This window comes from Humulus lupulus, chromosome 4, assembly GCF_963169125.1.
Source record: "Humulus lupulus chromosome 4, drHumLupu1.1, whole genome shotgun sequence".
In the NCBI taxonomy this organism is placed as follows: domain Eukaryota; kingdom Viridiplantae; phylum Streptophyta; class Magnoliopsida; order Rosales; family Cannabaceae; genus Humulus; species Humulus lupulus.
The window spans coordinates 148,146,818-148,158,695 of record NC_084796.1 but is presented as its reverse complement, the minus strand read 5'-3'; the positions used below and the strand labels follow the sequence as shown (position 1 = coordinate 148,158,695).

Below are 11,878 nucleotides of genomic sequence, written 5' to 3'. Positions count from 1 at the left end.
TTAGTGATTTAAACTTAGTTTGGTTTAGGTTTATTGAAAACTCGAACTCTAAAAAGCCCTTGAATAATCAATTTTAAAAAATTTCTAAGTTTTTTACCTAGTTATGGCCAGAGTTTTAAATGATTTAAAATTTATTTCACGCTAGGTTTATTGACAAATCGAACTTTAAAAAGCCATTGAATAATCAATATTTCCAAGCTTCTAAATTTTGGACCTTGTTACGTCCAGGATTTTCAATGATTTAAACTTAGTTTGCGCTAGGTTTATTGAAAACTTAAGCTCTTAAAAAGCCATTGAATAATCAATTTTCCAAGCTTCTAAGTTCCAGATCTGGTTACATCCTGGGTTTTAAATGATTTAAACTTAGCTCGCGCTAGGTTTATTGAAAACTCGAGCTCTTAAAAAGCCATTGAATAATCAATTTTTCCAAGATCTAAGTTTGTTAATCTTATTGAGCAGGCTTAATTTTTCCAACCTCGGGTTATGTGCCCCCCAAGTAACCAGAATGTAGAAACTTTCTTGGTTGCGTTTACAAACATTAGAACACGAACTAATACAATCTTAAAAAAATTATTTAATAATCCATCTATTATTTAATTAAATGGCTTTTATAAATAAGCCTTACATTGATGGTGGTACTACTGATAATATTATTTTTAAATGTAGGACGTTCCAGGTCCGTGGGACTATTCCCCCATTCAGTCGAGGTATCTTGAAAGTTCCTTCACGCAAACCTCAATGACCTGATATGGTCCCTCCCAATTCGGGCCTAAAACACCATCCTTGGGATCCTTATTTGCTAGAAATACCCTTCAGAGAACCAGGTCACCCAATCCAAATCTACACATCTTAACTTTAGAATTAAAATAGCGAGTGATTTTTTGTTGATAATGGGTGAGCTGTAACTGCCACTCTTCTCATTTTTCTTCAATTAGATCAAGAGATGCGTTAAGTAGTCCATCATTCTGCTCTTGGTTGAATGTCCTTTGTGTGTGAGTGGCTACCATGGCTTCGACTGGAAGCATGACCTCGCTTCCAAAAATTAAGGAAAAAGGAGTATGACTCGTGGAGGTTCTCTGAGAAGTTCGGTAGGCCCAAAGTACTTGCGGGAGGTGTTCGGGCCATAGTCCTTTGGCTTCATCTAACCTCTTCTTCAGGCTTGCCTTTCAGGTTTTGTTCACAGCCTCGACATGCTTGTTGGCCTGCGGATATGCTACTGAGGAGAAACTCTTCATAATGCCATATTTTTCAAAGAAGTCAGTAAAGAGATCGATGTAGAATTGTGTCCAATTATCTGACACGATCTTTTTAGTAAGCCCAAATCGACATATAATACTCTTCACCATGAAGTCTAGGACTCTTTTTGAAGTGATGGTTGCCAGAGGTTCGGCTTCTACCCATTTCGTGAAATAGTCGATCGCCACCACCGCGTAACGAACTCCTCCCTTTCCCATACCACAAATGGCCATGGGGATGCAATCATCATTAGCTTGACTAGAGCATCTCGGGAAACTATGGAGAAACGCTGGCATTTGTCGCACTTTTGAACATACGAGATTGAGTATTTTGTTAAAGTGGGCCAAAAATAGCCCTACCTCAGTATTTTCAGTGCTAGGTTTTGCCCCCAGCATGATCTCCACAAAAGCTTTCATGCACTTCTTGTAAAATGGTTTTAGCTTCCTCGGGTAGAACACATAGTAGGAGAGGCAATGAATGACCATGTCGGTACAAGGTCCCATCCACTATTACAAACCGTGGAGCTTGATAAAGTATTTTTCTTGCATCTTTTTTGTCTTCAGGCAGCCTTCCTGTTGTGAGGTATTCCATTATGGGAGTCATCGAGGTCGGCCTTGTGTCGATCATTTCAACTTCTATCATTTCTGTTACACTTGGATTCTCCAAGAACTCCACTGGCACTACATACAATGTCTCAGCTTCTTTTGTGGTGGCAAGTCGTGCCAAGGCATCAACATTTGAATTTTGCTCGCGAGGTATTTGTTCAAAAGAACTGTACTCAAATTCTGACAGTTCTCCCTTCACCTTAGCTAGGTAGGCCGCCATTTTCGTACCTCGAGCTTGATATTCTCCCAATACCTGATTGATCACGAGCTAAGAATCACTATAGCATTGGACAAGTTTTGCCTTGAGCTCCCTTACCACTCTTAGCCCAGCTAGTAAAGCCTCATTATTAGATGCCTCGAATATGAATTTCAGAGCTGTATGAAATCGACACCCTTTTTGGGAGAATAAGATGATTCTAGCTCCCAATCCATTCTCGTTTGATGATCCGTCCACAAAGATTTTCCATAACTTCTACACCGGCTCCTTCGAGAGCTCTTCTTGAAATCTAGTGCATTCAGCCACCAAATCAACGAGGGCCTGACTTTTGATTGGGGTCTGTGGCCTATACAATATCTTGAATTGGCTAAGTTTCATAGCCCATTTTAAAAGACGCCCCGACGTTTCAAGATTTTGCAAAACTTGTCTTAAGGGTTGGTCAATCATGACGTTGATTGAATGGGACTGGAAATATGGCCGGAGCTTCCTGGAAGCCAATATCAGACAGAATGCCAGTTTCTCTATCAGTGGGTACCATGACTTAGCTCAGACAAGTCTCTTGCTTATATAATATACTGGATTTTGAGCACGGTCTTCTTCTCGAACTAACACAACACTGACTGCATTTTCTATCACGACCACATAAAGGAACAGAGGTTCTCCAGACATAGGCTTAGATAAAGGAACAGAGGTTCTCCAGATATAGGCCAAGTGCATTTTTAGGTCAAGTAAAGTCTGTTCGCACTCCTCAGTCCATTCAAATTTTTTGTTTCCCCTGACCAAGTTGTAGAACGGCAGACACTTGTCAGTGGATGTTGAAATAAAACGATTCAAAGTTGCCACCTTTCCAGTCAGGCTTTGAACTTCTTTACGTGACTTGGGCGAGGGAATTTCTAACAACAATATGATTTTCTCGGGATTTTCCTCTATTCCCCTCGTGTTGACTATGAAACCTAGAAATTTTCTAGATGCCACTCCAAATGTGCACTTCTGAGGATTCACCTTCATATCTTACCTCCTTAAGATTCCAAAACATTCTTCTCCCGATCTGATTAGGTTTGACAAGCATATCATCGGCATACACTTCCATACTTCTCCCGATCTGATTAGCGAACATTTTTTTGACTAAGCGCTGATATGTAGCTTCAGCATTCTTCAACCCGAAGAGCATGAATTTATAACAATATACGTTATTTGGGATCATGAAGTTCGTATCTTCCTAGTCCGCAGGATTCATCGCGATTAGGTTATACCCAGAATACCCATCCATGAAGGACACGAGCTCGTGACCTTCCGTGGCATCTACCAACTGATCAATCCTTGGTAGTGGAAAGCAATCCTTGGGACAAGCTTTGTTCAGGTCGGAGAAGTCGATGCAGGTCCTCCATTTCCCATTTGGCTTTGGGACCAGCATGAGATTGGCAACCCAGATCGGGTATTTTGCTTCACAGATAAACCCGCACTTTTGTAGTTGAGCTACTTCTTCCTCAAGAGCCTCAACTCGAACTGTTCCCAAGCATCTCTGTTTTTGGGATTTTGCAGGCACATTCTTGTCCAAAGTTAAAGTGTGCATGATTACACTCAAGCTTATTCCCACCATATCTTCATGTGACCAGGAAAAAACGTGCAGATTCTCTTGTAAGAAATTGACCAGCTCCTTCTTCCCTTTATCATCAAGATTCTTCCCAAAATTTACGACTCTTGAAGCTTCATTGGGGTCAATGTTTACCTCCTCGAGCTCCTCTATAGCTTGGAGTTCTGACCTGTCTTCGCCTATCCGTGGGTCAATGTCATCACATTGGGCATCGTTACTGTCCTCTTTTTGCTGAGGTTCTTCTTTCCCGCAAGTAACTTCTATTTCCCAAGACTCCTCACATCCATCATTTATGACCATAGCTTGCTACCAAGATTGTAATTTTACCTTCATAGAAATGCTATAGCATTCTCTGGTAGCAAGCTGATCACCTCTGACAGTGCATATTCCCGCAGCTGAGGGGATTTTTATTGCAAGGTGGCGGATATAAGTTACAGCTTCAAATGCCATCAGCACAGATCGGCCCAAAATCGCATTATATGCAGCTGGACAGTCGATTACCACGAACTCAAGTAACTTGGAAACAATTCATGAGTCTTCTCCTAATGTTACCACTAATTCGATCATCCTGATGGTTGCTGACCCTTCACCAGAAAACATGTACATAGTCATTGAGGTCGCCTTCAAGTCAGTTACATACAACCCCATTTTTTCCAAGGTGGACTTGAAAAGTAGATTCATAGAACTCCCATTATCTATTGGTGTCCACCGGACCCGGTTGGCGGGCTGAATGGTTATGACCAAGGGATCGTTACGTGGGAATTAGACATGGCTAGCACCCTCTTTCTGTAAAAATGATTAATTGTTTTTCCAATCGTTGTTATTTCGATAATCGCTGTTCTAGAGCGAACTCCACTCTGTTATGGGATTTCAGTTTTAATGTACCTCTTCTGGGCCTCGCTACTCGTGCATGCCAGATGAGGTCCTCCTAAAATGGTGGCTATATCTCCCATACTATCGAAATAGGGTCATCCTGATTCGTTTGAGCTCCGGTTTGACTTACTAGTGCTCCGGGGACTAGCGGAGGGTTTTGTCCTGCGGGCTGATTAGGGACCACTCGATTTTGGGCGTACTGGGCCAAAGGTCCTGCTCTAATGAAATTTTTGATCTCATCCTTCAGCTGTCAACATGCATCAGTGTTATGAACGATATCATTATGGAATTGGTAGAACTTCGAAGAATCTCTCTTCGCCCTTTGGTTGTTCAACAACTCTGGCTTCTTCCATGGAAGGTGAGTAGATTTTTCCAGGAAGATACGCTCCCTAGTATCCGTTAGGTCAGTGTAAGTGGCATAAACAGACTTAAATTTCTCCACATATTTATTTTTCTTTGTCCTGCTTTGGTCGCCCTCGCCATTTCCCTTACTTTTGTTATTTCTCCCTTGGTTATTCTGGGTAACGGTTTGAATCGTAGTTGTAATGTCCGTTACCACTCCAATGGGCTAGACAAGGGTCTGGCTGGTTCCCACAACGGAAGCTTGAGCCTCTTCTAGGTTAATCCACTCTTGAGCTCAGGCCAATAATCCGTCCACACTCTTAACTCCTTTCCTTTGGAGTTCTTGCCACAGGTCGCCCCCGATGAGGATTCCTATCCTCAGTTCCATGAGCTTGGAGTTGTCATCAGCATCCCTAGCTCGTGCAACAACATTGGAAAACTGACTTAGATATGCCTTCAATGTCTCATCAGGTTGCTGCTTTACATTGACCAATGAATCGGTATCAACTCGAGCTGCCTGTGAAGCTTGGAATGCTTTTTTGAACTCGGAGGAAAAATTCTTCTATGAGCTTATGGAATGTCTCTTGTATTGCTTAAACCACTGCCTGGCTGGCCCGACCAGAGTTCCAGGGAATAAAATACACCTTAGATCGAGTCTGATATTGTGGGCCATCATCATGGTGTTAAACATTCTAAGGTGGTCTAACGGATCTCCATCTCCATCAAATTTGACAAGTGTGGCATTTTGAAGCCAACCGGATATGTGGCCGTCACAATATTTGGAGCGAAAGGCTCGAGCTCATCCTCTGAGTCGCAATCATCTTTGTCTTTTCCAGATAAAAGCTTCTTCATTTTCTCTTCCATTAGAGCTAGTCTCTCGAGGGTTTGGTCTTTGCTCCCTAGGTTACCTGGGGGCTGTTCAACAGCTCCCATCTTATCGTATGTGTTTGATGGGTTATTGTCCCTCCAAGCTCAAGCTTGGTTTTGTGGGGCACAATTCCCATTATCACGTACTATGGATGGACCTCGCTCTTGTAGAGTATAACTAACGCCTTCATTCTGACCTAGATTCCTCCTCTGTGAATTAAGACGATCACGCAAATCGAGTTGTGAATCGTACCAAGGGCTTTGTGCTGAACGCAACTAATTTCTTAGGTCTCCCTCGAACCTACCAATACAACGAATTTCGGTCCAGTAACTCGCATTTATGAAGCTTACAGCTCACGGTTGGGGCCGAGGATCTAGATTTCCAGCACGTGTCCGTGTGATGTAAGTATTGGTTGATGGGGCAGGATTTCTCCTACTGTCTCCATAAGATGGAATGTCCTGTGTAGGGCGAGGTGGCGTCGGAAGTCCTATAGGTGATGGGGGAGGCCTTATTGGTGAGGCAATCCTTGTTCCATCATGGAAAACTAAATTAGCCCGCCTGTGTTCTACTCCATTGTCTCTAGCTCTCTGCGCCTGATTGTTCGATTGTGACGTAGGAGGGTTTGTTGGAACATTTTGTCTTTGTGAGCCTGTCCCAGTCCCTTCTTGTGGATTGCTAGGGGAATTTCTAGGGACCTGTAAAGTAGGCACCGAACTTGGGGTTGTGGTTCAAACCGACCGACTGACATGCTGATGACCCCTATGAGGGCCATTGGGTTGAGCATTCTGGCGATCACGCCCTGTAGGTACAAGACTTGGGGTGGCAATTTTGACTGATCGACTTGTTTTGGATCAATTATTCCTGTGGTACTTGTGAGACACACTTTGCCTCTTTCTGACATTAACGTTGGTTGCAAGAGGGGTTAACCGAGCCAAAACTTCCTCAATCTGCCTGTTTGCCTTAGCAAGATGGCTTCTCAATTCCATGTTTTCCAATTCGACGGCAGTTAGGTAACCTGGATTCGGATTCGGTGGCAATGACGTAAAACTCCAGTGTCGCCATGACCCGCCGATTATTTTCTCGGACGCTACTGGATATCAGGGCCATGTTCGTTCGAAATAATGGTATGCTGGGCCTCCTGCCCACCAGGCTGTTGTATCTCATTATTGTGCATTGAGCGAGTGAGCACCATGACAAGAATCGACTGGGATTTTGATGAAGCACTAATTTTCTCTCAATGTAAGCACCAAACTGTTGACGCGGTTTTTCGCCAACAGTGTATTAAGAAATAATAAGGCAGATTAATGCTTAATAGTAAACTACAATGAATAATAATTTGATTTTACTCAAGAACACAGAAATTTTACGTGGTTCAGTGGTTAAAATACACCTAGTCCACGAGCCAATATTATTTTTGTTTCTTTCTCCATTATGGCAGAGTTTTGGTATTACAGAATAATGGTCCCCTTTCTGGTCCAATATTCCCAGTATTTATAAGGGAAGTCCAAGGACAGGTTTGGGTAACCACGTGAGTCAATCATGCATTTAAATAATGATTACAATTAATATAAATAATTCCCATTTATATGGGGATACGATTTAATTACAAAATAAATATGTCTTGCTATTTCGGATAATAAAAATGACAGCCTGGTCATGAATAAGTGTATCAGCAAATCCGGATTCTCTGGGGATCCTTCGGTATGCGATATTCTAGTGTTTACCCAAAAATGGACTTCCCGATGACGTGGCATAATTAATCTACATGTGGGATGCACATGGCAGTTTTAAGTGAGTGTATCCTGCTCAGCTATCGACCAGGAGATCATTGGCTTATCAAGTATCATAATTATGGGCGACCATCCTGGTTGCATATACTCAGTTATTTCCTTCAGATATGCAATCTTGGCCGCCCCCTAATTACTAGACCAACCAGCTATAATAATTCCATAAACACCTAGCGAAGATATGGCAAACAAATAAAGTAGCCCTATGTTCGAATCTGACAATACCATACCATAATCAAAAGGTACAACGGCCCAAGCAACCAAACTTAACATAAATGTAGTCACTGGAGCCATTCTAAAAAGGGAGAAATTAGCACTACTTGGTGAAATAGGTTCTTTTAGAATCAATTTTAAACCATCTGCTAGAGGTTGTAACAATCCGAATGATCCCACTACATCAGGACCCTTTCGACGTTGCACAAAAGCCATTACTTTACGTTCAGCTAGCACTAAAAAGGCTACTCCTAGTAGAAGTGGTAGAATTATTCCAAGTATTTCAGCTGGAACAGCTATGTACGTTTTCGATTTTCTATTCACTCATGATCTGGCCTGGTCGACCCGATCATGATATTTCACTCATGATCTGGCCTGGTCGATCCAATCATGATATTGAAGGATGGGACCTTTTCTCGAAAAACTCCGGATCCAGAGAAGAGTTGAAGATGGTGCAACATCGAATCCTGTTACGTTACTTCGAATGGAATCTTAGCCCGCCTCACTTGCTTTCTTTACTGCATAAGGGCATAAGTGAAGTCAAGAGATTTCCTTCTAACTAGTGGCTGAGAGTAAGCAAGCTACCTTCATTCAACAGATTTGTGGTTGAGTCAATAACATGCTCTGGGTAGGGAATCTTTGCTCTTCTCTTTTGCATTTCCGCTGCCTGCGTTCTTCTTCGTGTCCGTCCGTATCGCAAAGCTGGTCGACGCCAGCTGTAATGGTTGAAAATAGGGGGCCAACCAAGACCCCTAATAAAGCTTTGTTCGATAAAGCAAACGTTCCGACAACTTCGGACCAGATTAACCCTTTTGAATTAGCCGATCTTACAAAATCGATCGGGCGGGCTGGTTGGGAAGGGGTGATTCGCGGAGAAAAGAATCGCTGAGAGATAGATTCTACTCTACTATTTAGTCAGGGCGAATGAGTGGCTGTGCAGCATGCTCCGGAGGAGATTGACCCTTCCCCGAGTCAGTCCAGTCAGAAAGGGGACGGCCCGCTGTCTAGACTGCATTTCGGGAGTTTGAACACCATCCCATTTCAACCAAAAATACAACCCTGTCAAAGGTATCTAACCTTCCTTCCTTATGAGTGGAAATCAAATCCCGTTTTGTCTTTTTTGCATAAAAACCAGCCAGCCGGTAATATATATATATATATTTCTATATTTGAAACCCGTTCTTCCGACCATTTTTGAAAAGCGCATAGTTTCTCCTCCAAAAAGGACCTCTCCAGTCGGGGAACGCATGAGATATTTACCTAAACCAAGTAGGTCCTTGAGCGGATCCCACGTTAGCCCCAAGACGTTGGTCTCTAACTAGAAAAGTAAATGCTTGAGCTTGAGTGAGAAGGGCCTCCTCCCCCCGCAGGTATTTTGCCTGTATGGTGTTTACCGGGTGGGACCCTCGATCCAGAAGGTATGCCACTCTACTATCTATACATGTCTGCCTCCCTTGAAAGCTCTTGGTGCTGTGACTATCACCGGTAAGTTGCGTCGGATCAACATCGGGATTAGAATCAACTGCAAAAGCAACTAAGTCAACGCCTATTTGCTCTGGATCTACTGGCAAATAAATCTATTCTCCAATATCTCATTTGTGTGCCCGGAAAGCTAAGTCCAACTGCCTGTCACCTCTTCTTTTAGGTAATTGCTTCTTTATACGAGAATCCGGAGAGAAGGAGGAACTTATTAAGGGAAAGGGCTAAAAGCTGTGGACGGATCCTGCTTCTCACGCTTGATTGATTTCAAGAGAGACCGGAATACTACTCTTTGCCCCTTGGACAGCTATCGAACTTCCTTTACTGGATAAGAGAAATTGCCTATACTATATAAGATAGGGTCTCTTGCTTAAGCTGCTTACTCCTTCTGCCTGTCTTCCTGACCCCGGCCCAGGCATAGTCTTAGCTCTTCACCCAACACATATGATAGAGATGGATGTGTGAACGCTTGCCTCTTCCTACGAACCTATTGCCTGTGCTCCTTAGTCAGGATGTGTAATTGCTTTCTCGATGAGAGGAGCGGAAGTAAGTGAAACGAACGGGCAAGGAGCGGAGGGATCCAAACTTTCTTGGAAGAAATTCCAGTGAACAACGGTTATTTTAAGTAAAAAAAAAAGGGGATTTAGGAGAAGGGAGGGCCTTGTTAACACCATGGTTTTGTAGATGCGTTACCCACGTCGGGGATTGGTACGTTTGTCACTCCACTGAGCATACGAGGATACTCAATGTGAACATACCCTCTCCCTAACTAAGAATGGCGCATCTTTCTTTCCCCTTGGTAGATAGCATTGAGACTTTTCTGGGATTTCCTTCGCACCTTCAAAGGCTATAGGCTTGCTTCTTTCAACGACCGGCCACTCTACTGAATTCCTGACAGCAAACGAGCGGAATCCTTTACCCGAGTAGGAGGGAAATGCAACGAGCACTAGCGCGCTTCGGCCTTCGAGCCTACGCTTGCTTTACGCGAGCAATGAGGATGCGCGTTACTAAGGCTTTAGGCTTGAGCTCTTGGAGTTGCTTGTTGGGAGTCTGCTGTTTCCTATGCTTGTCTTTGTTAGCGATCGAACCATCTCGAAAGCACTAGGATCCGGATCTGTCTTATTGACCGGCTTTTAGACTTTGAACTGGCAAGTGGAAAGGTACGGTTGGACGTGCCCGCGAAACCATATGATAATGTAGAGTAGGCTAGGCTTGGGGATGAACATCTTAAGTTTTTGATTCAAAATATGTAATTTCCTGCTCTTCTGTACTTCACTTCCTTTTTGTGCTTTCGCGCCCCTCCCTATAATGCTGGACTATACTTGTAGTCGTTAGAACAACAACTGTGTACCAGCGCCTTTCTTTTATACGTGCGGAGGAGGTGAACACCTTTTTGACTTATTGTTGGCAGGCGGACAGTTCGAGCTAACTACCCACACATCCGCCGCCCACCTTTCTTAACACTGAACATAAGCTTCTGTACCTGACCTTCTGGCTTGAATAAGAAGGCGACCTACTAAATGAATTCAATGCGAACCATTATCCCGTTGCTTTCTACTTCACTGAGCGAATAACAACACTATACGTTAGCGATTATGAAACCTACTTGACAGGGGATCTGATTTCGTTACTCGTTGCCCACCCACCTTAGAGAAGTGTAACTCACTCCTACCAGTAACGACTACAAAACCTCTATGCCCACCTGCACACCTTTACTGCAAGTATAAAGAAAGGGGGGGCAAACCGGTGAAAAGTGGTGGGTGTCCACTAACGGCCATTCCTGGCTCGGCTCCGATAACGCAATTCCGGGAGGAGTCGGTAGTTGGGTACTGGATCCCTTCGGACCTGGAGAACGTGTAACGCTGGGTCGGGGTTTGGTGAACCAACTGGTCGCTCCTCTAGTTGAAGTATCGGGCCCCTTTTTCGTTGCCTAGGTTACACCTTCGGAATACCCCAGAAGGGAATTTTGCTCTACTTCCCTCAATCTTCACTTTACGCCACGCCGACTCCCCTTTCGTCATAAGGCGTGGAATTAGACCAAGGGGAATCTCCATAGGCTTGCAGACCTCAGATTTCGCACGTAGGAGATCGAGACACAGCCCCAGGGCTATGGGGAAAGATGTAGACACCCTAGCTAGACAACTACATAGAGGGTCTCTACAAGTCTATATATTCTTTGATTTCGTTCCCCCCGTAAGATCAATATCACAACCAATGAGGTCTGCAAGTTTCACATCTAAGTAATACCCGATAGTTTACTATATAGATATATATTTAACAACAACATTCTAAGAAAGGATATTTTTAGATATCGGTAGTTGTCCGGTCGTACCCAAACAGTAATATTCCAGAGGGAAATGCACCTAAGATCAAATATTTCGAGCCGGCTTCCGTGGAAAATTCAGACTTTCTTTTTGATGCTGCGATCACATAAAAACATAAACTTTGAGGTTCAATAGCTAAATACATGGCAATTGAATCATGAGCCGAGATCATAAAGAGCATACTGCGAGTAGGAAGTGGAATTAATACAATGGATTCAAAAGCATCAAACCTCTCTTGTTCGAAAGAATCAAAACACATCGAAATGGTACCAGCCGTACTTAATAATAGAAGGATTTGGCAGAAATATGTAAAATTGTCCCTCCTAAAAAGATTATTCCG

The 11,878-nt window shown here is 43.3% G+C and overlaps 2 protein-coding genes across 2 annotated transcripts in view; both read right to left on the bottom strand.

Annotated features, from left to right (window-relative positions):
* Nucleotides 1-7,651: 7,651 nt before the first annotated feature.
* Nucleotides 7,652-8,263, bottom strand: LOC133829218 (NADH-ubiquinone oxidoreductase chain 1). Its single transcript, XM_062259073.1, has one exon. The coding sequence runs from the start codon at nt 7,949-7,951 to the stop codon at nt 7,652-7,654; it is 300 nt and encodes a 99-aa protein (XP_062115057.1). The 5' UTR covers nt 7,952-8,263.
* A 2,761-nt stretch (nt 8,264-11,024) lies between these two features.
* LOC133830896 (NADH-ubiquinone oxidoreductase chain 2-like) overlaps nt 11,025-11,878 on the bottom strand; it is a 2,277-nt gene continuing 1,423 nt past the window's right edge. Inside the window, exon 2 of the mRNA XM_062261006.1 lies at nt 11,025-11,878. This exon is cut by the window's right edge and continues 64 nt beyond it. Coding sequence (XP_062116990.1) covers nt 11,519-11,878 — 360 coding nt within the window. The 3' untranslated portion in view covers nt 11,025-11,518.